This window comes from Cheilinus undulatus, linkage group 18 (genome assembly GCF_018320785.1).
Source record: "Cheilinus undulatus linkage group 18, ASM1832078v1, whole genome shotgun sequence".
Lineage (NCBI taxonomy): Eukaryota > Metazoa > Chordata > Actinopteri > Labriformes > Labridae > Cheilinus > Cheilinus undulatus.
In genome coordinates, this window is record NC_054882.1 from 14,792,751 (window position 1) to 14,816,845 (window position 24,095).

Genomic DNA, 24,095 nt, shown 5'->3' on the forward strand with positions numbered 1-24,095 from the left:
ATTTCATGGAAAAAATGAGCTCCTTTTGAATTTCTTGAAGCATCCCATCTCAAAAAAGGTACAGGCTGGAAATAAAATAAACAAAAGAGCCATAAAATCAACAAAAGAGTCAGAGAATCTGGAGAAATCTCTGTGAACAAGGGGCAAGGCTGAAGGGTCTCTCAGGGGCCACTGCATTAAAAACAGACATGATTCCGTGCTGGAAATCACAGCATGGGCTCAGGAACACTTCAAGAAATCACTGTCAACAATTCACAGTGCCATCCACAAATGACAGTTAAAGCTGGATCATGCAAAGAAGAAGCCATATATGAACAGGATCCAGAAAAACTGCCATCTTCTCTGGGCCAAAGCTCATTAAAGTGGACCGAGACAAAATGGAAAACTGTTCTGTGGTCACATGAAGCAAAATCTGAAATTCTTTTTGGACACCACAGAAGCCGTGTCCTGTTGAAAGAAAAGGAAAGGGACCATCCAAAGTCTGCATCTCTGATGGCATGGGGTTGCACTGGTACCTATGGCGTGGGCAGCTTACACATCTGGAAAGGAACTGTCAAGTTGATAAAGTTGGCCTGACAGTAGAAGGGTCCAGGTACTAAACCGACCTCCCTTTAGTCCAGACCTTTCACCAACGGAAAACATTTGAAGCATCATAAAATGAAAAATCCAGAAAAGAAGACTCAGGACTGTTGAGCAGCTAAAATTCTACATCAGAGGAGAATGGGACAACATCCCTGTCCCGTTCTTCTCAATTCAAAATGAGCTCATATTTTTGGATGAAATGGTAAAATGTCTCAGTTTCAACATCTGATATGTTGTTTATGTTCTATTGTGAATGAAATATCGGCTCATGAGATTCAACAATCATTGCATTCTTGTTTTCATTTACATCTTACACAGCATCCCAATTTTTGGGGAATTGGTATTGTATTTAAACTTTATTCCCCTTTAAATTAAAAGCAAAATCTTCATCATCTATAGTTTCTTGTTTTAGCAAAATCAACATGTGAGGCATACTAAAACCTCTGTTGTAGCCTATAGATGTAAGCAGGTACTATTAGACAAAGGGAGGCCTGGAGCCTTGTTTTCAAGGGTCTTATGATATAGTTATTATAGGTGTGCATCATATTATGAGGAAAATGCATGAAACTATTTAATGTGATTAAGATGTTTATTTTCAATGTTAGTAAGTGCCCAAGAGTGAATAAAATAGCACAAGAATAGTTTGATTATCCACCAAGTCTCTACCAAAAAAAAAAAAAAAAAAAAGAAAAAGAAAAAAAAAAATGACCCAATGAGTTACAGACCCCTCAAAATGTTGTCAAATCAAGAAATGTAAAGTTAGGAGAGACTCTAAAGGCATACTGAAACAATAAATTAGTGTATCACCTATTACTATTATTTTTACCTTAATATGGGAGGGCCTCTTGTTGGTTTTTGCCTGAGGCTACCAAATTACTAAAACTGCCCCTGGTTAAATTATCCCTGTTTCACATTTGTGGCACTTAAAGCTATTTTAGATTGAATATTTTATTTTTTAAAAACAATAATATCAATCAGCACGTTTTAAAAAAAACGAGAACCAAGTGGTTTTGATAACACAGCCTTAACCTCGCGTGATCGAGTATTTTGAATGGGTGCGCGCTCCCGTGTCCGCGCCCCCGCGATTTACCTGTCACGTGGTCCTCCGTGATCCAATCGCTTGTTTGTAACAGCGGTCCAAAGCGCGCACCCGTCAGCGGCGGAGAAGAGAGGACAGAAGGCGGCAGAAAGACAAATAAAGACCAATTAACCGATTTTCTGAAAACCTGCTCTTAAATTAACGCCAGGATGTCGGAGGAAAAGCCAAAGGTAAGATATAAACATTTAATAAGATGCGAATTTAAAGAGATGGCTCAGCTGAGCTCCTACAGAGCCATTTCTCAAATGTGCAATCGAAAATGGCCTGGTTTGCACGTTTCTCTGAAACGGCGCAGTGTTTGTTTCGCAAATGAATGGGTACCTGCACATAGACATTACGAACCCCTGCAGTTCTAGCTCTGCGTGAAGAAACATGAGCCATTTAACTAGAGGCTCGACGAATGGGAGCGAAAATGCGATTTACATCATGATTGTCATTTGCGGATTTTTCTCTTTGTCGAAACTGGACCACGTTATGTCCGCAACGCCGAAAATGCCGCAACAGAAGCAGCGACAAAAGAGCGCAAGTAGAGGTGACGCACTCGTATTAAAGTGTTTATATCCGCTCTGTTCTCGGTGTTTTCATTGTGCCGTTGCCTTTTTAGTCATCATAACGGAACAAAACAGCTAACAGTGTTAGCCGGCAGCTAAAGCCTGCGGTGGTAGCAGAGGGCTGGCGTGCCAACTAGCTAGCCCCAGCTAACCATGCTAATATTAGCATATGTGGATGTCTGCAAAGCACTGCTCAGAGTATTGAGTGTGAAATAAGTTGAATTTGATTGAATAATATAAAAATAAAAAGTAGCGCTTCGGGTTACACCGTGATCCCGGCTCTTGTGTGTAATATTCAAAAAATTGTTTACCTGAAGTCTGATAACTTATATTAGCAGTTTACTTGTGACTGTGGGGAAATTTTGCATATTTCTCTGGATTAAACTCCTGAATGTACTGTTATTGATGCCTCTGTGAAGTTGCTTGTTCATCTGACATGTTTGTCTCTGCAGGAGGGAGTCAAGACTGAGAATGACCACATCAACCTCAAGGTTGCAGGGCAAGATGGGTCAGTGGTCCAGTTCAAAATCAAAAGACACACACCCCTCAGCAAACTAATGAAGGCGTACTGTGAACGGCAGGTGAGCAGAATGCCAAAATGACTGTTTTTATATCCCTCCTTTCTAACAGCATGTAATTACTTGAGATTTGCTGAATACCTCATTCATACCTCACTGTTTTGCACACACTTCACCTTTCTATTTAGCTCCTTTAAACATGAATGCATCTCCATGTTTATTTGCTATCTCCTGCAGGGTCTCGCGATAAGGCAGATCAGATTCAGGTTTGATGGCCAACCTATCAATGAGACGGATACACCTGCACAGGTAAGGTGTTCCTCAATCATCCACTATACTTGATGCAGAATCTTAGATTTAGAGAAGACTGTCTTTAATGGTTAGTATTTGCATTGTTTGGGGATAATTTTAGACCATTCTCAATCCTGCATCAGTTCCCTTGCTCAGTAATTGTTGACTAACTGGGATCTCTTTGTTCTGCCTCTCTCAGCTGGAGATGGAAGATGAAGACACCATAGATGTATTCCAGCAGCAGACAGGCGGGCACTGCTAGGCCCCCCTCCCCACCTCATTGACAGCCACCCTCAGTCTACGCCCTCAGCCACCCTCACTGTCCCTTCCCTCCCCATCGCTCCTCTCAGCCTCTTATTATTAATATTATTATTATTATTTCTTCCCTTTAAAGATGTCTGTTATGGTTTCTCGTCAGGTTTGTGGGGGGACGGGGTGGGATGGGCTCCTCAGCTGTTTATATACTGTCTCAGCAAGGACTGAACTTTTGTGAGCTTCTACAGTCTCTCTGCTGATCAATCAGGACGTCATTTTCTTCTGCTACCGACGGCTGTGATTGGACCACCACCGCGTCGCAGCCGTTCCTGGTTTGTCAGTGCTTCTGGTGTGCTCTCCAGAGAAATCGTAGTATTTAGTAGTTTGTCACAATTTCTCATCCGTCAGGGTCGAATGCTTGGCTCTGCAAGATTTTTGTCCAGGTGTCACAGTCAGTGGGCAGGAAATGCTTTGAAGTGGAAGCACTATTTGAACTTAATACACACCCGCCTTCCATTTCACCTCGCTTTCTTGTTTTTTTTGTTTTTTTGTCTGAGCAGTGACCCCTGCTCGCCTGTCAAAATGTATTTTAATTCTCTGCATTTTAGGTGCTTTTGCTAAAGAGTTCTGCAATGTTTTTGTATTTTTTGATCCTTCTTTTAAGAATTAACAACCAGGGGGCTTGTTGCTTTTTTTCCTGTACAGAAGTATCGAAGTGGATGTTAGATAAATGTTGTGGGGCTTGGACCAATACTCCAAAGACAGAACTTCTGTTTCATATTTCATGATTCAACTCTTCAGGCAGGTTGTTTATTAAGGGAGTTTGTATTTCATTGATGTTATTTGCTTCCTTTTTGACTTCATATTGATATAAGTTCTTCATAGGTATCCGGTACATACTATAATTTCTTCATCCAGATTAAGGCTTGGTTTGTTTGGGAGGGAAAGCTGCATCCTTTTACTGCGGCTGGTTGGGGTCTTTTTTTCCCCACCTATTTTCCAACAAAGCAGGTCAGTGCTAGATCCCTGTGGTGTTCTTAAAAGCAGCTCAGCTTGCAGGGTTTTTCATTATAGGGTGGCAGTACTTGGTATCCTGTGGGTGGAGATAACTGGAAGGCTGTTCCTTGATGCTCTTTTGGGGTACTCATCTTGTATTGTCCCTGGGTATGTAGGCTGACAGTACCACTGCTTCTAGATGTTCTGATAAGGAATGGCTTCCAGTTTAATTAAGGATATCCACATAAGTCAGTACACTTTCACTGCTGTATATCAACTGTCAAGCTCTTTCCTCATGTTAAAAGTGCAGGCCATTTCTTTATAAACAGTAGAGACATCCAAAGTGGTGATAAGGGTCTCTAATAACATTTTGGAGATGGATGCATGCAATTTGTTGCATATCGGGAGGACAGGGAGGCCAACCAATGGAGTTTAGGAGCTAAGTGTTCTGTACCCACAGGGCTCCGTTCTTCATCCGCTGATAAGAGTTGGCTTCATTTATGGCTTGGCATGAGCTGGGACCTTTCACATCATTCAGGAGTAAATTGTATCTAGTTGAGCAAGTAGTGCTTCCCTCTAAAACTGCAGAAATAAAAGCTGATCAAGCACATTATTTTCGATTTATTTATAGATCAGGATGTTGCTTTATTCATAATCAAATTAATCAAAATGCAAAGTAAAAAATGCAATAAAGATCAGAAGTTTGTGGTGCAGTATACACCACTGGTATTTAGACGTTCACGATACAGTATGAGGTAAAAAGATAAAGAAAAAGTTGCAGTTCCCTTAGCTAAGTTCAAAGTTTTTGTTTCCAAAAAGGCTTCCTGACTTAAATATAGTTCTCCAGCCACTTTAGAAAGGTGCCCTTCTTTTAATTAAAGCATTACATATGCAGGAACTGCCATTACTATTTAACATTTCCACATCAACACTTTATTTCAAAAGTTTTGCTGCTCATCCCTCCCAGATTCTTTTTTTTTCCCTGTTTTACAAAATAAGAGCACAGTCATAAAGACAGCCTCCCACTGAAAGACTGATGTAGGAGCTGAACTTTGTCACGTGTGAAGAACGGGGCCCAGGTCTTGTCATGTTATTTGTTTCTCTACTGATTTGTACATTATTTGTGGTCTTTTACTACTGTATACAATAAATATAGTTTGGTACTCAGATTAGTTGTCATGGTCGTGTTTATGTTGTATAAAATAAGCTCATACTTATAGAAATTCTGGCATCGCAGCAACTAAAGAGAAGTAAGTGGTAAAAATGCAAAGGATTCGAGTAAGAATAGGCAACGGAAACTAAAAACGTATAGGCAATAGATATTCTGTGCAATAAAGGGAAATTAAGGTGTTGATATACAGTGACATGGTACGCTTACTAGTGCAAATAATGTGAAAACAGCAGTATGACATGGGATAGTGCAAAAGAATGAGATGTTGATAGGTATCAGGTATATATATGTGCACACATTTATCTATATAAAAGTTATATAAAGTGATGGAGTTTGAAGGTTAAAGTGCAACACAATGACAATAGATTAGGATGTTACTGACTGTAATATAAAAAAGTCAGTGCAGCATGATGTGAGTATGATCCATCCATTTTTTTCCACCTATCTGTGGTCGGGGCAGCAGGTTAAGCAAGTCAACCCAGACATCTCTCTCCCCAGCAGCATTTTCCAACTCGTCCAAGGGAATTCTGAGGTGTTCCAAGGCCAGATAAGGGATATAATCCCTTCAGCGAGTCCTGGATCTACACCAGGGTCTCCTTCCAGTTGGACATGCCTGGAAGACCTCCACAGGGAAGCAACCAGCAGGCAGCCTAATTAGATGCATGAACCACCTCAGCTGGCTCCTTTTGATGCAAAGGCTTTACTTTGAGATCCTTCCGGATGTCCGAGCTTCTCACCCTATCTCTAAGGCTGAGCCCAGTTAGCTCTTGAGGGATCCCATTTAGATCACTTGAACCCACAATCTTATTCTTTTGGTCATTACCCAGAGTTCATGACCACAGGTGAGGGTTTGGATGAAGATCGGCCAGTAAAATGAGAGTTTTGCCTTCTGGCTCAGCTCCCTCTTCACCACGACAGTGCAGTACGTCTGCAATACCACAGATGCTGCACCGATCCACCTGTCAATCTCGCTTCCCCTTCTACCCTCACTCGTGTGCAAGACCCTGAGGTACTTGAACCCCTTCACTTGGGGCAAAGACACTCTCCTTTTTCTGGCAGAGAACCATGGCCTTGGACTTGGAGGTTGTTAAGGGATACAGAAGCAAAATGTTTAATACTGATGACTAGCCACTTGCAACACTTTTATAGTGTGCAAGAAAGTATAAAATAGCATTAATCCGTCATTTTAAAATACATTTAGAAACACTATAACAAATTAACACTTAGCATGAGTAAAGCTTAAGACATCTACAAAGAAATAATTTATAAACTTAACACAAGAAGTAAGAACATTTGTGTTTGGTGGACTGTAGCTTTGCTGTAACAATGCGTCATGGTAATAAAACGTATACTATTTATTTAGCCTGTTTATTTCCCTTTTAAATGGAGCCACATTTGTAAGGAACGTGTATTCGTGGGATGAGCAGAAGATCAAAATCAAAATCTTGGTATTGGGATGTTTTTCAGGGTCTGGGCTAGCCCCTTATCTCCAGTGAAGGCCAATCTTAATGCTTCAGCATAACAAGACATTTTGGACAATGCTATGCTTCCAACTGTGTGGCAACAGTTTGTAGAAGGCCCTTTTCTATTCCAACATGACTGTGCCTCAGTGCACAAAGCAAAGACTTTAAAGATATGGTGCAAAAACTTTACTCTCCAGCACAGAGCCCTGACCTCAACCCCATCCAGCACCTTTGGGATGAGCCAGGCCTTCTGGTCCAGCATCAGTGCCTGACTTCATAAATGCTCTACAGAATGAATGGGCACAAATTCCCACAGAAACACTCCAAGACTTACACTCCATTAGTCCAAATGATGGTGAAATTGAAACCATGAAATGATCAAGAGGCCTGGACAATTAATAGAACTAAAACAGAGCTGACTGTTTCACATTTTAAGGCATTACATTTTACTGTACTGCCAGTACACTATACATTCTGTTCCATGTAAGAACACAGCTGCTATAGAAATAAATATACAGTATTAGGTGTGTTAGTTCTCACTGCAGCCGTGCTGTTAAAATGTGTGCCAAAGCAGTAAAAGCACCCTGTGCTGCAGAAAGAAAACAGGTCACTAGGTGGAGCCAATGAGTCATGTTGACCCCCATGCCACTGTGTCACAAAGAAACTCACATGTAACACACTGGTTTGATTAAACAAAACCAAATCAGATGAAATGCAGCATGCAACATGAGACACATCAAAACAAAAAAAAGGTTTGAAGCAAAAAAATTAATTTGTGCCTAAAGTAAAAGCATGCCTAAAATTGGCAAACTCATTTCCCTGCTGCTCCTGGATCACTGAAGATTTCAAAGAGGAAACAGATCCCTGAATAGAGCACGGTAGATAAAGAAAAATATCTCGACATATCAATAAAAATCTGATAATTACATCAAAGACTATTTAAACATCTGTCTTTTATCGTGAGGTCAAATTTAGAGCCTCATCTGATACATGAAATACCGCCTGATTGGCTGCAGGCTGCGCAACGATAAGACCAATAACAGCAGCTTGATGAATCAAACCAGGAATAAGGAAAATCATGTGCATGACAATCTACTTTTCTGCAGCCAAATTTGTCCTCTGTTGCAACCACAAAAAAGGTAAGAGCAGTGTCCACTCTGAAGCATGACTGGAAGGAAGAGAGATAAACCAATGGAAAGGGGAAGGAAGAGAAAGGCGTATCTCCTATCCTGATCTATGTTCAGAGTGTGATCTTAATTTGGACAAGCAGAAGAGACAAAGACATTTGCCTTGTAAATGTGCCAGATGAGAGGATTCAAAGAGATCAGACATGGAAGAGATAGCGGTGGCCTTACAACACAGTCTGTTTATATGAGTACTTAGAAACCAATAAATCAGGTCAAACATGTTTTAAATTATTTTCACTAAGGTGAAGTTTATTGTCTAAATGCTTTGTGACCACAGATACTCAATCCCTACTCTCTGCCAGGAGAGCATTTGACAGTCAAATGATGCAGTTCAACCAGGCTGGACTTTCAACAAAAGCAGTTTGTGAAAATTTTATTTAAATGCCCTTGTAGTAGTTTGTCACTGCAGCATCAGAGCAGCATCGTTGCTTCATTTCACCTCCTCAGACTTCATTATATTCCCAACAAATAGTAATCTGGTTTGAGACTTTAATATCACATCTGGGTTCATGCACATACCTCAGTTTCTCATGTAATAAACTGCAGGATAACAGCTAATATTATAATAGCTCAGCTCATATCCATCCATCCATTAGTTGAACAAAGGTCACAGATGTCTGCTGCTGTTTCAGTCCACTCATAATTAAAAAATAGATGTTAGCTGTTATAACAGAGGAGGGACATGAACAGCTCAGAGTGGAGAGTGTTTGACTGGAGGGTCAAAATGAGACATTTTAACACTCTGTTGGTACAGCGATGCATGTGAGTAATGCTGAAGGGGATGTGGACTGGTGGGGGATTTTGTTGGGAATGCCCAAGGCTTAAAGACTGGGAAAATAAGAAATAAGAAATATGGCAAATTTTGGGCATCAATTTAGTTTGCTATTTATTTTGGGCATTGCTTCTAAAAAGAATCTCACTTTTAGGTTTGATTTCCTCACTGAGAATTTTTGTGTTAATAGAGAAAAAGCAGCATTCTGGCTGAAGACACAACCTTCTAGCTTAAAGCAAAGGAGAGACTAAAAACTTCTCTCATGATTTAAAAAAAATCACAGCAAGACTGCAGAGGAAAACAGAGTTTTTAAATAAACTAATTTAGAGGTATAGACACAGTTTAGGCTCCAGTTAGCTCTACCATTTTTTTGATATATTATCATATATGTTTATTTGTAATTTCAATTTGAATTCACCTGAGAGAAGAGGGTAGATGCATAAAAAAGAGAAGATGGAGATGCAAGTAGAGAGAGAAGGGGGATGCAGGGAGAAGAGGCAGATAAAAGAAAGAGGTGAGAGATGCAGAAAAGAGAGAACAAGGACATGCAGGAGAGTGGAGAGGAAAATAAAGAAAGAGCAACAAGGAGGTGCAGAAAAAGAGAAAGGGGTGATGCAGAAAGAGAGAAGAGAGATGCATAAAAAGAGAAGATAGAGATGCAGAAAGATAGAAGAGGAAGATGCAGGAAGAACGAGGAGGGAGATGCACAAAGAAGAGGGGATGGAGATGCAGAAAGAGAAAGGAGGAAAATGGAGAAAGAGCAAAAAGGGACGTGCAGAAAAAGAGAAAAGGGTGATGCAGAAAGAGAAAAGGAAATTTCAGAAAGGGAGATGCATAAAAAGAGTAGCAGGAGACGCACAAGGACAGAAGAGGAAGATAAAAGAAAGAGATGAGGGATGCAGAAAAGAGAGAATGCATGATTAAAGAGAGATACACAAAAAAGAGAAGATGGAGATGCAGAAGCAGATAATAGGGAGCTGCAGAAAGAGATTAAAGAGAGATGCCCAAAAAAGAGAAGATGGAGAGATGCAGAAAGACAGAAGAGGAAAATGAAGAAAGAGCAACAAGGGTGAGGTGGAAAAAGAGAAAACGGAGATGCAGAGAGACAGGAGGGAGATGCAGGAAGAGATTAAAGAGAGGTGCACAAAAAAGAGAAGTTTGAGATGCAGAATGAAAGAAGAGGAAAATAAAGAAATAGAAACAAGGAGGTGCACAAAAAGAAAAGAGAGAAAAGGGAAATGCATAAAAAAGAGAAGATGGAGATGCAGAAAGAGATAAAAGAGAGATGCATCAAAGGAGAAGAGGGAGCTGCAAAAAGAGACAAAACAATCAGAGCAACAATGCATAAGATAGATTAATGGGTGTCCTGGTGATAAATTCATGTAAATCTTAATTCATGATAACTTTTTAATCTTGGCTTTTATGTCAGTGATGATGGAAACAATATGTGAATATAGCTGTGTTTAATAGAAGACAGATCATTTTAACAGTAACACTAGCGACTTAGATAACCTTATCCCTGATATTGGTAATCATCGCAGTTAAAGTTGTGAGTAGACTAAACATGTATGCATGTTTAAAGTGTGATTTAAAATAAGTTAAAAAGATAGATTCCTCAGATAGATATGATCTCTTTTAGTGACTGATTTCTGGTGAAATCTGTCAGACTGTTTCTGTCTGAGTACATCTGAATGTTTAGTTCCTCTGCTCTTCTGTCAGTGAGTCATGACACTATCACACACTGGTTGGAGGAGCAGCTCAGCCCTCAGGCAGGTCTGTGTGATCAGAGGAGATGGAGGCAGGGTGACTGACAGGCTGGTTAGTGATTTGCATGGCCGTGGTGTTTAAAAGCAGCTGCAGGTGCAGGATTCTCCACACATGAATGGATTCCTCTCTAAACACTGATGCTTGGGGACTGTCTGCTGCTTCTGTCTCAGCACATGTGAATTTAAGGTAGCCAGGGGAGCTGCTGGGGCATTTTTCATCAAGAAGGAAGACTTTAGAATGCTCATTTGTTTTGAAAATTAAACTACACACTCACCTGGTGTGTATTAAAGGGAGCAGAAGAAAAACTTTACAATGGAGACATGTGCACTGGCTGGAAACTGATCTAAAGAGGATTTTTTGTAATGTCATCACTGGTTTTTACGCTGTTCCTTCTCCTGGAGTTAAAGGTCATTGAAACCTCAGATACATGGAGACACTGCACAGGTACTGCTCTATTTGATTCAGCTTTATTTCTTCTATTCTCTGCTTTTACAGTCTATACCCTTGTCTCACTGCAGCACATGTGATGTTCTGTTAATGATTATTCTTTAAATGGTTTATGGTGTCATCTGAATCCCCTCCAGCTAACATTCTTTGGGATAATTCTAACCGTCTGCTTACAGTTCAGTGGGAGTGTTTGTGCGTGCATTGCGTGCAATATTAGGTTAAATTGACTTCCACAAACAAGTACAGACAGTGGATGTGGGTGGGATTCCACAACAACTCCATACACATCAGAGTACCGGGGTGAACACGTTTTTAATGTCTCATCGTTTAATTGTTTCTGTTATATCATTTTCCATAGTGTCATTCTGTTATATCTCCTTATAGCTCAGCCTCCACCCTGGGCTGTTCTCGCACAGCAGGGGTCCCAGCATGCTTTGCTTTTATTGATTTATTAGTTTATGGCTACTGTTGCCAACCTTATAAACCCCTTATGTTGCCTTAGAGAAAAGTGTTGCCTGCTTGTGACCCCTCCTTTATAAATTATGTAGCGCATGAGCAGAGCTGTAGGAAGTTCTCAGGCCATCTGATGGTTAAGAGCATGCCAATATGTATGCAAGCCCTATAATAAAAATGCTAACCATGAATAAAGGTAATGTATGGACTAAAGTATTCCTTTTGCAGCTATCACGGCCTCTACTCTTCTTAGAAGGTGGAGGCTGTTATAGCTGGAGTGATTCTGTGGGAATTTGTTCCCATTTATTCTGTAGAGCAGTGGTTCTTAACTGGTGGGTTGGGACCCCACAAAGGCGGGCAGTGCAGTTTTCAGTGGGTCTTGAAAAAAATGGTGGCAAAAGTCCTGAAGTCCTTATTGGACATGCATCAGCACCTTTTATTTTACCCTGTTTTACTGTGAAATTCACCTCTCTTTCTTGTAATAAATGACTACTTTTCCCATCATAATGCAGTAATTTCTCAAGATCTTTGGAAAACTAGCAAAAATTTAAACATAATGATGGGGAAAGAGGGTATAAAATTTGTCAGTTTTGTCCCTTTTCTTTTTTTATATCAGGTGTTTTGGTCCAATCATGCTCCAAACGGCAACATATTCAATTCACTAAACATGCGTTGTTGAAATTTTTTTGGAAACATGGGTTGCGATCTGTCATAAGACAGAGTGGTGGAGAAGTTGAGCACCACTACTGTAGAGCATTTGTGAGGTCAGACACTGATGTTGGACCAGAAGACCATCTCCGTTCCAGTTCATCCCAAAGGTGCTAGATGGGGTTGGGGTCAGGGCTTCACTAGAGATGAAAGCCTGAAAATCAGCCCCATACCATTAGCCCTCCTCCACCAAACTTCATGGTTGGAACATTACTGTCGGGCAAGAAACGTTCTCCTGGCATCTGCCAAACCCAGACTCACCCATCTGACTGCCAAACAGAAGAGTCGTCCCTCCACAGAAGATGTTTCCACTGCTCAGTCCAATGTTGGCATTAGACTTGGTAAAGGGGGTCTTGCGTGTATCTGCTCAGCCATGGAAACCCCTTCATGAAGCTCCTGCTGCACAGTTTTAATCTTTATATTAATTCCGGCAGAAGTTCAAAACTCTTCAGCTATGGAATCAGCAGACATAGGAGACTTAATACACCATGCACCTTAGCAGATGTTGACCCTGCTCTGTGATTTTACATGGTCTTCTGCTTTGTGGTTGAGTTGCTGTTGTTCCTAAACTCCTCCACCTTCTAATAATATACAAAAGTATACTTTTGTAAATTTAATATTTACTAATGCACCATAAAACTGTAAAATAAAATATGCAATATTTGACCCTAAAGTGTAGGAGAGTAACGGTACCTAAAATTATGCTGATATTCCATCACTCTCTGTAATTTTGTCTTTTTGGTTGTGTAAACTTTAAGAAGTCTGATAAAATTCTGAAAAACCTGCATAAATTGTGCAGCTAATGCTTTAATTGCTAGTTTTTAGTCCAGTTTATGCTCCAAGGCCCCCTGCAGATGTATTTGGGGCCTCCCTAGGGGGATCCAAACCCTCAGGTTAATAACTTGTTTATAGTGCAGCGTCAGTCACATTAACAGGAGTTTAACACTCATCCTGACATCTTTACTGTCTGCAGATTTGCTCCCTCTGGATCTCCTATCTTTTGTCTTGGAGAGGGACCCCTCCAGACTGGTACCTGGGGTGTACCTGAAGCAGGCTGGAGGGGTGAGGGGGGTGCATTTCTCAAGCCCTCACCCCTCCATGAGCTTCCCCTCCTCCCAGCTGCTGGTGGACTGTGACCTCTTCCCCAAAGAGTTCTCCTTTGTGGTGACACTCCAAGTCTCTCGTACTGCAACAAAGGTGAGCGTCTGAATTTTTCAGGAATCCCACTGATGGAGGAAGAACTGAAAATAATTTATAAGGTTGACAAAAACTGAAAATAATATGCATGCGCTGTTATAACCTTTGTTATTGAAATGATTCATTTTAAGGTTGTACAGGGTGGCAGATGAGTGAGCTACAGCACTAAAAGTCTTTGCTTACATTTCCTATGGCAAAGATTAACAGTGGCTGATACAATCAACTATTAAAGGAAAGAAAACATGACTCAGAGATGTACAAGACAAACTGAAAGATCCTCACAGGAACTTTACATGAAATGCACAGATGTCTTGAAGGTATAATATGCAACATTTTACAGTTGAAGATAACTAAATATATAGTTCAGTAATGAACTAAAAAAATCTTGCTCTGAGTTTGTTGTTCTCAGCTCTGTGCTCACACTGACTGGATAGTGAATCCTTAAGCTTGTTATGTTTAACTTAGTGGCTCAGACATGTTACATACATGCTTTTTTCTACATGAATCTTTTCCCATCTAAGCTGCTACCATGTGGGGGAAAGCGGTGGCACTGCCTGCCTGGGGATGCTGTATATATAGAGACTCTACAGTGCCAACAGACTTTCCATACAAAAGAAAATACTTTATTTGGTCCAAAGTACTTCAAAAATCAGTACGTTCTGTCTGTCACATTCATTACAGGCCATCAAAGCAGCAAAACAAATTGAGGTTGTACACATTAGTATGCATGCATACTAAACAGAGCTATACATGCTAGCGCAGCTGTAGTTTATGAACAGTGGAGCTTGTAAGTGGATAAAACTGTTGCTGAAGCCAATCAGGAGATATGCAAAAACAACTCGTCCACCAAGAGAAGCTTTCAGTGTTTTGTTTTTATAAAGAAATGCCACAGATCTGATAAAAAAAAACTGCTTTCAAAGCTACAGTTGAGCTAACATCTTTGCCAGCAGCCATTGTATATCCCAGCTTACAGTACGACAAAACCTAACCTGTAACAACTACGAACTCATGCTGAGGCATGTTGTCTTAAGGTTAACTGCAAAACAGAAAACAAGTGTTTCGTTTTCATTCATTTCTCATAATGAGGGAGAAATGCTTTGAAAAATGTATTTCTGGGTGCCCGCTGAAAGTGGTACCAGGATGTGCATGCAATCTAGCGTCCCTTCCACGGGTTTCTGTTCAGTAAATGCCCCTCATTAGGAGCATTTTTTTAAACAGAGTCCTCACTTGAAAACTAGAAGTAACAGCAGAGCTTGGCAGAGCTGGTCCGTACCCATATTGTATCAATGTTTTGGTTGAGAGCCCCCTGGTGGTGGAATTTTACATATTGTGAGTTTAATGAATCATGATTATTGTGATTAATCTTGAGAGCCCCAATATGAAAGCATATGAAGAGTATAGTTAATTGTGATGGCAAGCCTGCATAGCTTTGACAAGCTCATGTCCATTAACCTAAATGTGATCATGATGTGGCAGATAAATCAGTTTATTTACTAACTGTTGCCTCAGACGTACCTCCAAAAGGAACTACTCCTGTTCTTGAGTAAATTTAGTTCATCGTTTTCCATTCCTGCCAATGAAGTGTGTTTTTCCTGTTTGCCTTTTAGAGAAATGAATACATCTTTTCCTTAATGGAGTCAAAACAAACCAAGAAACAAGATGTGGAAAATGATAAAAGGAACATTTTAGAGACAAATACAAAAAGCGAGCACCATGAGGAGAGGGAAACAACGAGGCAGGTGAAGAGCAGTGAGGAGCATGGACGTGTCATCCTGGGTCTGAGGTCCTCCAGGAAACGTCTCCACTTCCTGTACAGAGGAAACGGAGGAGTCACAGAGCAGCTGGTGTTTGGAGGAGCTCCGCTGGTTGATAACCAGTGGCACACATTGGTTTTAACCGTCGGTAGTCACCACGTGAGGATCACCGTGGACTGTAACTCACCACTGGAAATGTGAGTGCACCAATTTCCTTTTCTTTTTGTTCCCTGTCTGTCTCCCACAATCCTCTCTTCCTGTTTACTCTGGGATCCCTGGGGGGATAGTAGATCCGTCACCACAATACAATGGCACTGCTCCAAATCTGCTGGCAGCCTGCAGCCGTATTAGAGCGGCCTGACAGTGTGTGATGGATGGTTTTTAGTGGAAACTCCCTCTGGCATGCAGGAGGGAGGAACACCAGTCCTGAATAATACAATTCATACCTGAGACCTACAAACAGAAGCACGGAGGAGACTACTTTAATTGCAGATACTTTAAGTACATTTATAAATGGAAAACATCGCATCTCTGCTATTAGAAATAATTACATCTTTTACTGCAAACAGTGTCCCCGCGAGGCCTTTTCCTTCAGACCTCAACATTCAGGGAGCCAGATTCCATATTGGCAGCCGAGGGAGATGGAAAGGCTTGTATTCCGTAAGACTTGCAAACACTTCCTTCATTAATAAATGGTCTCTTTAGCTCTGATTTCTCTAACACAGTCTCCTTCCTCTCTGTGTACAGGGTCTGTTGCGGCAGCTGGTTTTGGTGCCAGGTTCAGATGCGACACATTACGTCTGCCCGTCCTCTGACCCCAAACTGGCAGTTCTGTCGGTGCCGCCGCTGCTCTCAGACCTGCCAGTGATAGACCGAAACAGTGACAACCGTGTTACTTCTTATGGTAACCAAAAGTTTACACTTAACATAAGGCTGCCTGTTTTTCTGTTCTGATAGTGCTCATGTTTGTGTTTTGATCAGAAACAGAAGAGCGAGTGTCCGTGGGGTTGGAGCAGCAGTGCTCAAAGCTGCTCCAAGGTCAGCTCTGGTTCAATCCTATAAAGAAAGGCCTCTACCTCTGTGACGGAACCGCATGGATCGCTGTCCTGGAGGGTGAGAATCTCCTATCAAACTACAGTGCTTGGAAAGAGTACTATCCCCCCTCCTGATTTCTTTTTTTTTACATAGCCTGTTTGTCACACTTAAATGTTTCAGATCATCAAACTAATTCTAATATCAGACAAGTAAATAAAAAGTCAGTTTCTACATGACGATTTCATTTATTAAGGGAAAAAAGATATCCAAACCCACCAGGCCCTATGTGAAAAAGGCATCGCCCAGTAAACCTCAAAACTGGTCGTTCCACAGCAACATCTGAAGCAAGTGTTTGCAATAACTGGCAATGAGTCAAACACATCACTGTGGAGGAATTTTGGTCCACTCCTCTTTGCAGAATTGTTCTAATTCAGCCACACTGGAGGGTTTTCAGCATGAATGGCCTGTTTAAGTTCATGCCACAGCACCTCAATCATTTTTGGCCGGACTTTGACTAGGACACTCCAAACCCTCATTTTGTTTTTAAGCCATTCAGAGGAGGACTTGGGCACAGGGTGATGGGTTCGCTGAGCAACACAGTGTTGTGTTCTTGGTATCTAAGCATGCCGATGAAAATCTTTTGACCCGTTGTCCTTTTGGTCTTACTATACTATCGTGAGGCCTGGACATTGATTGATGGCCAAAGGCGGCACTACTTTCTGAAAACTTTCCTTCAGCACATGTTTGGGTATCATTGTCAAGACTGTGCGTCTAATGCAGACATGCACTGGACTGCGAGAATCGAAAGAGTCGGCTGCCTGATACATGAAAGGCAGCTGTGCTTTCCTGGGTCTGATCCAGCTTACTGCATACTGGGTTCCCAGGACTGGGTTTTCTGGTCCAGATGCTGTGTGCATCCTGAAGGGGGCAGTTGGGAGGATACGTGGAGAGATTAGGCTAGAGCTTTGAGCTGGCCTGGCCGATGGCCATCGGCCATCAGGAGGCTACAGCAGTAAAGTAGAACTGGCCAGTGCTCTCATACCTGACCTGACCTGAGGGGTGGACTTGCTGGTGTGTTTGGGATCATTGTCCTGCTGTGTGTGCTTGAGCTTGAGGTCATGAACTGGACATTGTAGTCTTCCAGAATTCAGGTCTTTTGATGTTATTCTGGGTTCTTTTGGGACTTCATGGATGAGTCATCGATGCTTTCTTGTAGCCATTTTGGTAGGCCGGCCACTCCCGGGAAGGTTCACCATTGTTCCAAGTTTTCCCCATTTGTGGGTAATGGCTCTCAGGAGACCCAAAGCCTTAGAAATGTCTTTGCAACCCTTTCCAGACTGACAGACGTCAGCGACTTCATTTCTCATCTGTTCTTGAATTTCTTTAGATTGCGCCATGATGTGTTGCTTTTAGCCTTCTTCACTTTGTCAGACAGGTTTTATCTAAGGGATTCCTGGATTCAACAGGTCTAATTCACGATTTAACAAGGAGGGCAATGCCTTTTTTCACATAGAGCCAGGTAGGTTTGGATGGCTTTTTTCCTGAAAACTGACTTTTGTCTTTACTCAGGTTATATCTGTCTAATATTAAAATCTGTTTGGTGATCTGAAAAATGTAGGTGTGACAAATATGCAAAAAGGACATCATGATAAAAATTTCATAATATATAATAAGAAAGCAGGAAGAGGACAAATAGTTTTTCACTGTATCTGCTCTAAAGATGGAAGTTTTCCTCTTTAGGTTGAAACTGACTTTTCTGTCCTCCCAGATCATAAACGACTGGACTATGTGTTGGAGCACCAGGTCCTCGCCACCAGCTCAGAGACTCATGACATAGAGGTATCCTCACTTAGTTAAAAACGTTTTTATCTATTACTATTATTAGTTGGATCAGATCCTAAGGAAATCGTAACCATACAAGAAGAAAAATAACATCAGGCGTTTTTCAGTGGTTCCCAACTCTGACCCCCTGAAGAGCTCAAAAGATAGACTTATTGGGTTACAATTCTTTACTGAAGAGTCACAAAAATGGTTGGGTGCCACCCAACTGTATTTTTTAGAAAACTCTTTTTACAGTTGTATGTCTCCATCTTATCCTTAGGTGTTCCAGGTACCTGATGTTGGTCTGATGGCTGCCATGGCTCATCGATCACTAGCCTCAGGCTCTGCTGTGTATTTGTGGAGCCACAAAGGTTTCCAGCTCTACCAGAATATCAGCACTCATGAAGCTCTGGCCTGGAGACACTTTAGTATGGGGAAGAAGGTACGACACAAAGGAAGAGCATGCTCACACTGATCTGTTTATGCAGTACTGTAAAAACATATTTTTACCTTCCTGATTTCTTTTTCTTTTTGCATAGTTGCACACTTAGATGTTTCTGGTCCTCAAACATATTTGCTATCAGACAAAGATAACCTAATTTATTGTGATTTACCACATTTGTTGGAAAGCTGGGTTTAGCTTCAGTATCCACACCCAGACCTGATTACTCCCAGACCTGTTGGTTCCAGAAATCTCTTAAATAGAACCTGTCTGACAAGGTCTGTAAAGGGTTACAAAGATATTTCTAAGGCTTTTGGGACTCCAGCAAACTACAGTGAGAGCCATTACCCACAAATGGGGAAAACTGTGAATGGTGCTGAACCCTCCCAGCAGTGGCCGGCCTACCAATATGACTACAAGAGTGCATGGCTGACTCATCCAGGAGGTTCCAGAAGAACCCAGACCAACATCCAAAGACCTGCAGGCCTCACTTGACTCAGTTAAGGTCCGGAGTAAAACTAACACATCATTTCATTCAAAGAACATCAGATCAACAGTCAAACATGGTGGTGGTAGTGTGACGCTGCTTCAGGACCTGGACCACTTGCTGTAATTAATGGAACCATGAATTCTATCCTGAAGGAGAATGTTCAGCCATCAGTTCATGATCTCGAGCTTAAGTCCACTTGGGTTATGGGGTAGGACAATGATCCCAAACACACCAGCAAGTCCACCTCTGAATGGACTAAAAAAACTAAATGAAGGTTTTGGAGTGGCCTAGTCGATGTCTGGCCTTAAATCGGAGAGAACAGGCCAGTCATGCTGGAAAACCCTCTAATTTGGCTGAATTTTAACTATTCTGCCAAGATGAATGGGATAAAATTCCTCCACAGTGATGGGAAAGACTTGTTTCCAGTCATTGCAAACACTTGCTTGCAATTCTTGCTGCCAAGGATGGAACAACCAGTTATTAAGTTTAGGGGGCAATCAGGTCATCCGTGTCTAATCTTAACATTTTTTGATGATATGAAACATTTAAGTGTGCCAAATGTGCAAAAAACTAGAAATCAGGAATGGGGGGAATTCCTTTTCCGAGAACTGTAGCTGTCCAGAGAGCTGATATGTTCTTTGTTTGGTTCCTTAGGTGTATCTGGTGGTATCCAACTCTGGAGAAGGCTCAGACAAACGTTTTAACAAAGACTCAGAGATGGACTTCTCAGTGATTTACAAGTGGAGCAAAAGAAGGAAAAAGTTTGTGCAGTTTCAGACTCTTCAGACCCACTGTGCACGGGACTGGGAGGCCTTTAGCATCAAAGGTCAAACCTATCTTGCTGTGGCCAATCACAGAAAAGGTCAAAACTTAGCATCCATTATATGACTGTATCATTTTTCTAGCACTTGAAATATTAAAGCACTCTGTTGTTTCCTGCTCTGTGTTGCTCATCTTCCAGGCGATAAAAACCACACTATAGACAGTGTGATTTACCAGTGGAACAAGCTGACTAAATCCTTCGAGGTTCACCAGAGGCTGCTGACCTCAGGAGCGTATGACTGGGAGTTCTTCACGGTGGGGCCGTACCACTTTCTGGTGGTAGCAAACGCTTTTGACGGCGTGACCACGTCTGTAGACTCCGTCATTTACGTCTGGGTCAATGGAAGCTTCCAGGTGTTCCAGACAATTAAGGTATGTGGTAAACATAAAAGGAATACATCACTTTGAAGAGTGTGCCACATAACCCATCTGAGGATCAGGTAAATTTGAAAGGTGTTTGGGGGAAGTTTAGCCAGAGGTGCTTCAGTGTAAAATTTTCTGCATGATTTCCCTGCCAGTCATCCTCACTCGCTGCATTTCCAGTTCCTCTGATAAGATCAGTGTCTGCCTGATTGGGAAGAAACACAATTTAGTCTGCACACACTGAAGGAAGGAGATATACACCAGAGTGTTAAAAAGAGAATGAAAGAGAGAGACAGGAAGTAAGGAACATCTCAGACAGGGACCAAAATAGAGCTTGTGGTTAGCCATAATTTACTCAAGGGATAGCAGGGCATTGACACATAACTGATAGAGAATCATATATTTGAATGTAGACACATTTGAGGCGGGAGTGTTGACACATTAATAGTCACATGAGAAACCATAAGAAGATGATTTAGGGGAACTCCACAGCTGGATGTGAGGACTTTTAACTACACCTTCAGGCAACTGGAAATTAATCATGTAAAATGTGCCAGAAATAAGAGAACATACACAAGCTTGGCTTTCTTTCTAGCAATATAAGATGAATTACTATTTTTGCTGACTCTGTTTAAGCTTTTCAGTATTTTAACACAGTCCAATCACTCAACTAGTTTCTGCTCCTCCAGTCCCTTTTCTAAGCTCTCTTTTCAGACTCCTCTCTGGACCTCTCAATATTTTTGGGTTCCCTTTGCCATTCTTTTCATGTGTAGGGTTGTATTTATGTAGCCTGGGTCAGTTAAAGGGGGGCAAAGCTTTGATTACCATGTGGTGGAATACAACCCAAATTCCAAAAAACCTGGGGCGCTGTGCAAAATGTAATAAAAGCAGAATGCAGTGATTTGCAAATCTCACAAAAATATATTTTATTCACAACAGAACATAAACAACATATCAGAGACATTTTACCATTTCATTTCATTTAAAATATTAGCTCATTTGAATTGGTGGCAGCAAAACATCTCAAAAAAGTAAAGACAGGGCAACAAAAGGCAAAGTGGTGCTAATGAAAAACATGGATGGATGGAAAACTGTTTTGTGGTCAGATGAATCAAAATGGGAAATTCTGTTAGGAAACCACAGACGCTGTTTCCTGTGGACAAATGAGAAGAGGGACCATCCAGCTTGTTATCCTGGCACAGTTTTAAAGCCTGCATCTCTGATGGTATGGGATTTCACTGATGCTTATGGCACGGGCAGCTTACACGTCTGATACTAGGAACTACACGGTGCCAGATTCACCAGGCCTGTTCGATGGCCACATCTGGCCCATGGATTTGAAAGACAAGAACATCATGGAGGCATCACATCTGAAGTCACTATCAATGCTGAAAACTAGATAGAGGTTTTAGAGCAACATATGCTCCCATCCAGACAATGTCTCTTTCAGGAACGGCCTTGAATATTTCAGTAAGACAATGCAAAACCACATACCACATCCATTACAACAGCGTGGCTTCACAGTAGAAGAGTCCAGTTGCTAAACTGGCCTGCCTGCAGTCCAGAGCTTTCACCAGTAGAAAACATTTGGAGCATCAGAAAATTAAAATATGGCTAAAGAGACCCAGGATTGTTTAGCAGCTAGAATCCTACACCAGACAAGAATGGGGCATTCATCTCCCAAAACACTAGCAACTTGTCTCCTAGTCTCCCCCCCAGATTGCTACTAAAAGAAGAGGGGATGCTACACAATGGTAAACATGACCAGTGCCCCAACTTTTTTGGAATTGGTGTTGTAGGTGGGTCTCTCTGTTGGTATGCTGCTCATTGTCCAGCCTCCCCGAGCAGTTCTGAGTCTAGTTGGATGATACAAAGGTGAAGGGAGGTTCCCACTGAACAAACCAGTGATGTCCTGGCTCTTGCTGCAGATCATAGTTTGTGTGTTCCCTGTGAGTTACCATGTAGTAGAGTAGGTAGTAACAGTATTATAATTATGGAGCCTGGGTCTGTTGAAGGTTGCATTGCTATTTGGGTTGTAATAGCAACTATTTTTGTAATGAGCAAACATTGTCTTTCCAACAATGATGGTATTTTATCACACCACAACTGTCTGGTTTCTCTCTCTGTCATCCAGACATTCTGTGCCACAGACTGGGAAATGTTTCAGATCGGCAGTCGAGTCTTCCTTGTAGTCGCCAACGGACACAGACTCCCCGGCAAAGGCCCAAGCCAGTACGCCATCAACTCCACCATCTACGAACTGGACATGAATGGACGGGTGTTTGTCCGTTTCCAGGATATCATCACCTATAGGTATGGACGAGCAAACACTACAGCATACTCCAGGTGCATGTTGACACACCTAGATTATCAGAATGCCTCCTGTGTAACATCATCCCATGAATTTTTTTGTCAATGCAGCGCGGTGGACTGGGAGTTCTTCAGCCTCGGGGAGGAATATTTTCTGGTTGTTGCAAACTCCTTCAATGGAGAGTCGTACTCTCTCAACAGCATTCTCTACAGGTACTCATCTCTTCAACAACAACCCTCCAAGTGTGCAATAATTCATCCCTCTGGTAGCCCTCTAACCTATGTCTGAAGTTAGCTCAGAGACATAACACGAGTGTAATGTAGATTTATTTTCCTCCTGTGAACCAGACTAGGGAAAACACACCATGCACCATTTAAAAACGAACAGATTAACTAGGAACCAGGAAGTGACTGACAGCTAATTTTAGAGCCTATCTAAAAGAGATGCAACTGATCCGATTCCTCTTCTCTGTTTTTTTTCCAGGTGGCAGGGATATGAAGGCTTTGTTCCTGTTCATTGGCTCCCAACTATTGGGTGCAGTGACTGGGAGTTTTTCAGCTCAAGGGGAGAGTCGTATCTAATTTACTCGAGTGCCAAAGCTCCCCTCTCCAAAGTGTTTAAGCTAAAGACCTACTGAGCAACAAAGACAGGAGTTATTGGCCTTTGTAATGTATTTATGTGTGCATACATGCTGATCTTTTTGTTAAGTGTCTCTGTGCTTCTGTTTAAGAAAAAGTTTTTTTAATATGTGAGAACATGTGTGTAAGTGTGCTCTAATAAAAGTGTATTTTAAAAAACTGTGGCTTTTTGTCGTTTGAATAAAGTTCAGGTCCAGGAAAACATTTACCATCATATGTTTAGTACTATTTTAGGGAGTCTGCAACCACAAGAGAAGGGAATTCATCGGGCTTTAGTTTACAGGACACAGCATCTGTGGTTTCCAAGAAGAATTTTACATTTTGATTTAATCTGACCACAGAACAGTTTTCCATTTTACCTAAGTCTATTTTAAAGAAGCTTTGGCTCAGAGGAGATGGCAGTGTTTCTGGATCCTGTTCACATATGGCTTCTTCTTTCCATGATCGAGATTTAACTGCTATTTGTGGATGGCATGGCCAACTGTGTTGACAGACAGTGATTTCTGGAAGTGTTCCTGAGCCCACGCAGTGATTTCCATTAGATAATCATGCCTGTTTTTGACGCAGTGCTGCCTGAGGGCCCCAAGATCACGAACATGCAATAATGACTTTTGGCCTTGTACCTTGTGCACAGAGATTTCTGCAGATTCTCTGTATCTTTGGATGATATTATGGACTGTAGACGGTGGGATATTAGAGGTTTTCACAATTTTACATTGATGAACATTCTTCTGAAATTGTTTCACAATTTTTAGAGGCTCTGCATCTCTAAAATGCTCCTTTAATACCCAGTCATGTTGCTGATGTGTTGCCGATTAACCTAAATAGTTAAAAAAAAAATGCTCTTCCAGCTGTTTTACATTAGAACTACACTTTTTCAGAATTTGGTTGCCTTGTCCCTTCTTTTTTTAGACATGTTGTTGCAGTCAAATCCAAACTGGGCTAATATTTTTCATGACATG

At 41.4% G+C, this 24,095-nt stretch overlaps 2 protein-coding genes across 2 annotated transcripts; both read left to right on the plus strand.

Moving 5' to 3' along the window:
- The first annotated feature begins 1,695 nt into the window (after positions 1-1,695).
- Positions 1,696-5,461, plus strand: sumo3a (small ubiquitin like modifier 3a). Its single transcript, XM_041812985.1, has 4 exons — positions 1,696-1,851; positions 2,685-2,813; positions 2,988-3,059; positions 3,241-5,461. The coding sequence occupies exons 1-4, from the start codon at positions 1,831-1,833 to the stop codon at positions 3,301-3,303; spliced, it is 285 nt and encodes a 94-aa protein (XP_041668919.1). The 5' UTR covers positions 1,696-1,830; the 3' UTR covers positions 3,304-5,461.
- A 3,906-nt stretch (positions 5,462-9,367) lies between these two features.
- LOC121526554 (thrombospondin-type laminin G domain and EAR repeat-containing protein-like) lies at positions 9,368-23,202 on the plus strand. Its single transcript, XM_041813203.1, has 14 exons — positions 9,368-9,399; positions 11,002-11,096; positions 13,234-13,457; positions 15,065-15,408; positions 15,781-15,871; positions 15,959-16,115; positions 16,193-16,324; positions 18,015-18,085; positions 18,348-18,509; positions 19,654-19,861; positions 19,961-20,193; positions 22,319-22,497; positions 22,606-22,707; positions 22,979-23,202. The coding sequence occupies exons 1-14, from the start codon at positions 9,368-9,370 to the stop codon at positions 23,130-23,132; spliced, it is 2,184 nt and encodes a 727-aa protein (XP_041669137.1). The 3' UTR covers positions 23,133-23,202.
- Positions 23,203-24,095: the final 893 nt, after the last annotated feature.

Excerpts from the sequence above, each read along its gene's own strand:
- sumo3a (XM_041812985.1), top strand. The coding sequence starts at position 1,831 with ATGTCGGAGGAAAAGCCAAAG. Across the intron at positions 2,814-2,987 it reads AGGCGTACTGTGAACGGCAG|GGTCTCGCGATAAGGCAGAT; the intron begins GTGAGCAGAATG and ends TATCTCCTGCAG. Across the intron at positions 3,060-3,240 it reads AGACGGATACACCTGCACAG|CTGGAGATGGAAGATGAAGA; the intron begins GTAAGGTGTTCC and ends TGCCTCTCTCAG.
- LOC121526554 (XM_041813203.1), top strand. The coding sequence starts at position 9,368 with ATGCAGGGAGAAGAGGCAGATAAAAGAAAGAG. Across the intron at positions 13,458-15,064 it reads TCTCTCGTACTGCAACAAAG|AGAAATGAATACATCTTTTC; the intron begins GTGAGCGTCTGA and ends TTTGCCTTTTAG. Across the intron at positions 18,510-19,653 it reads ACTTTAGTATGGGGAAGAAG|GTGTATCTGGTGGTATCCAA; the intron begins GTACGACACAAA and ends TTGGTTCCTTAG.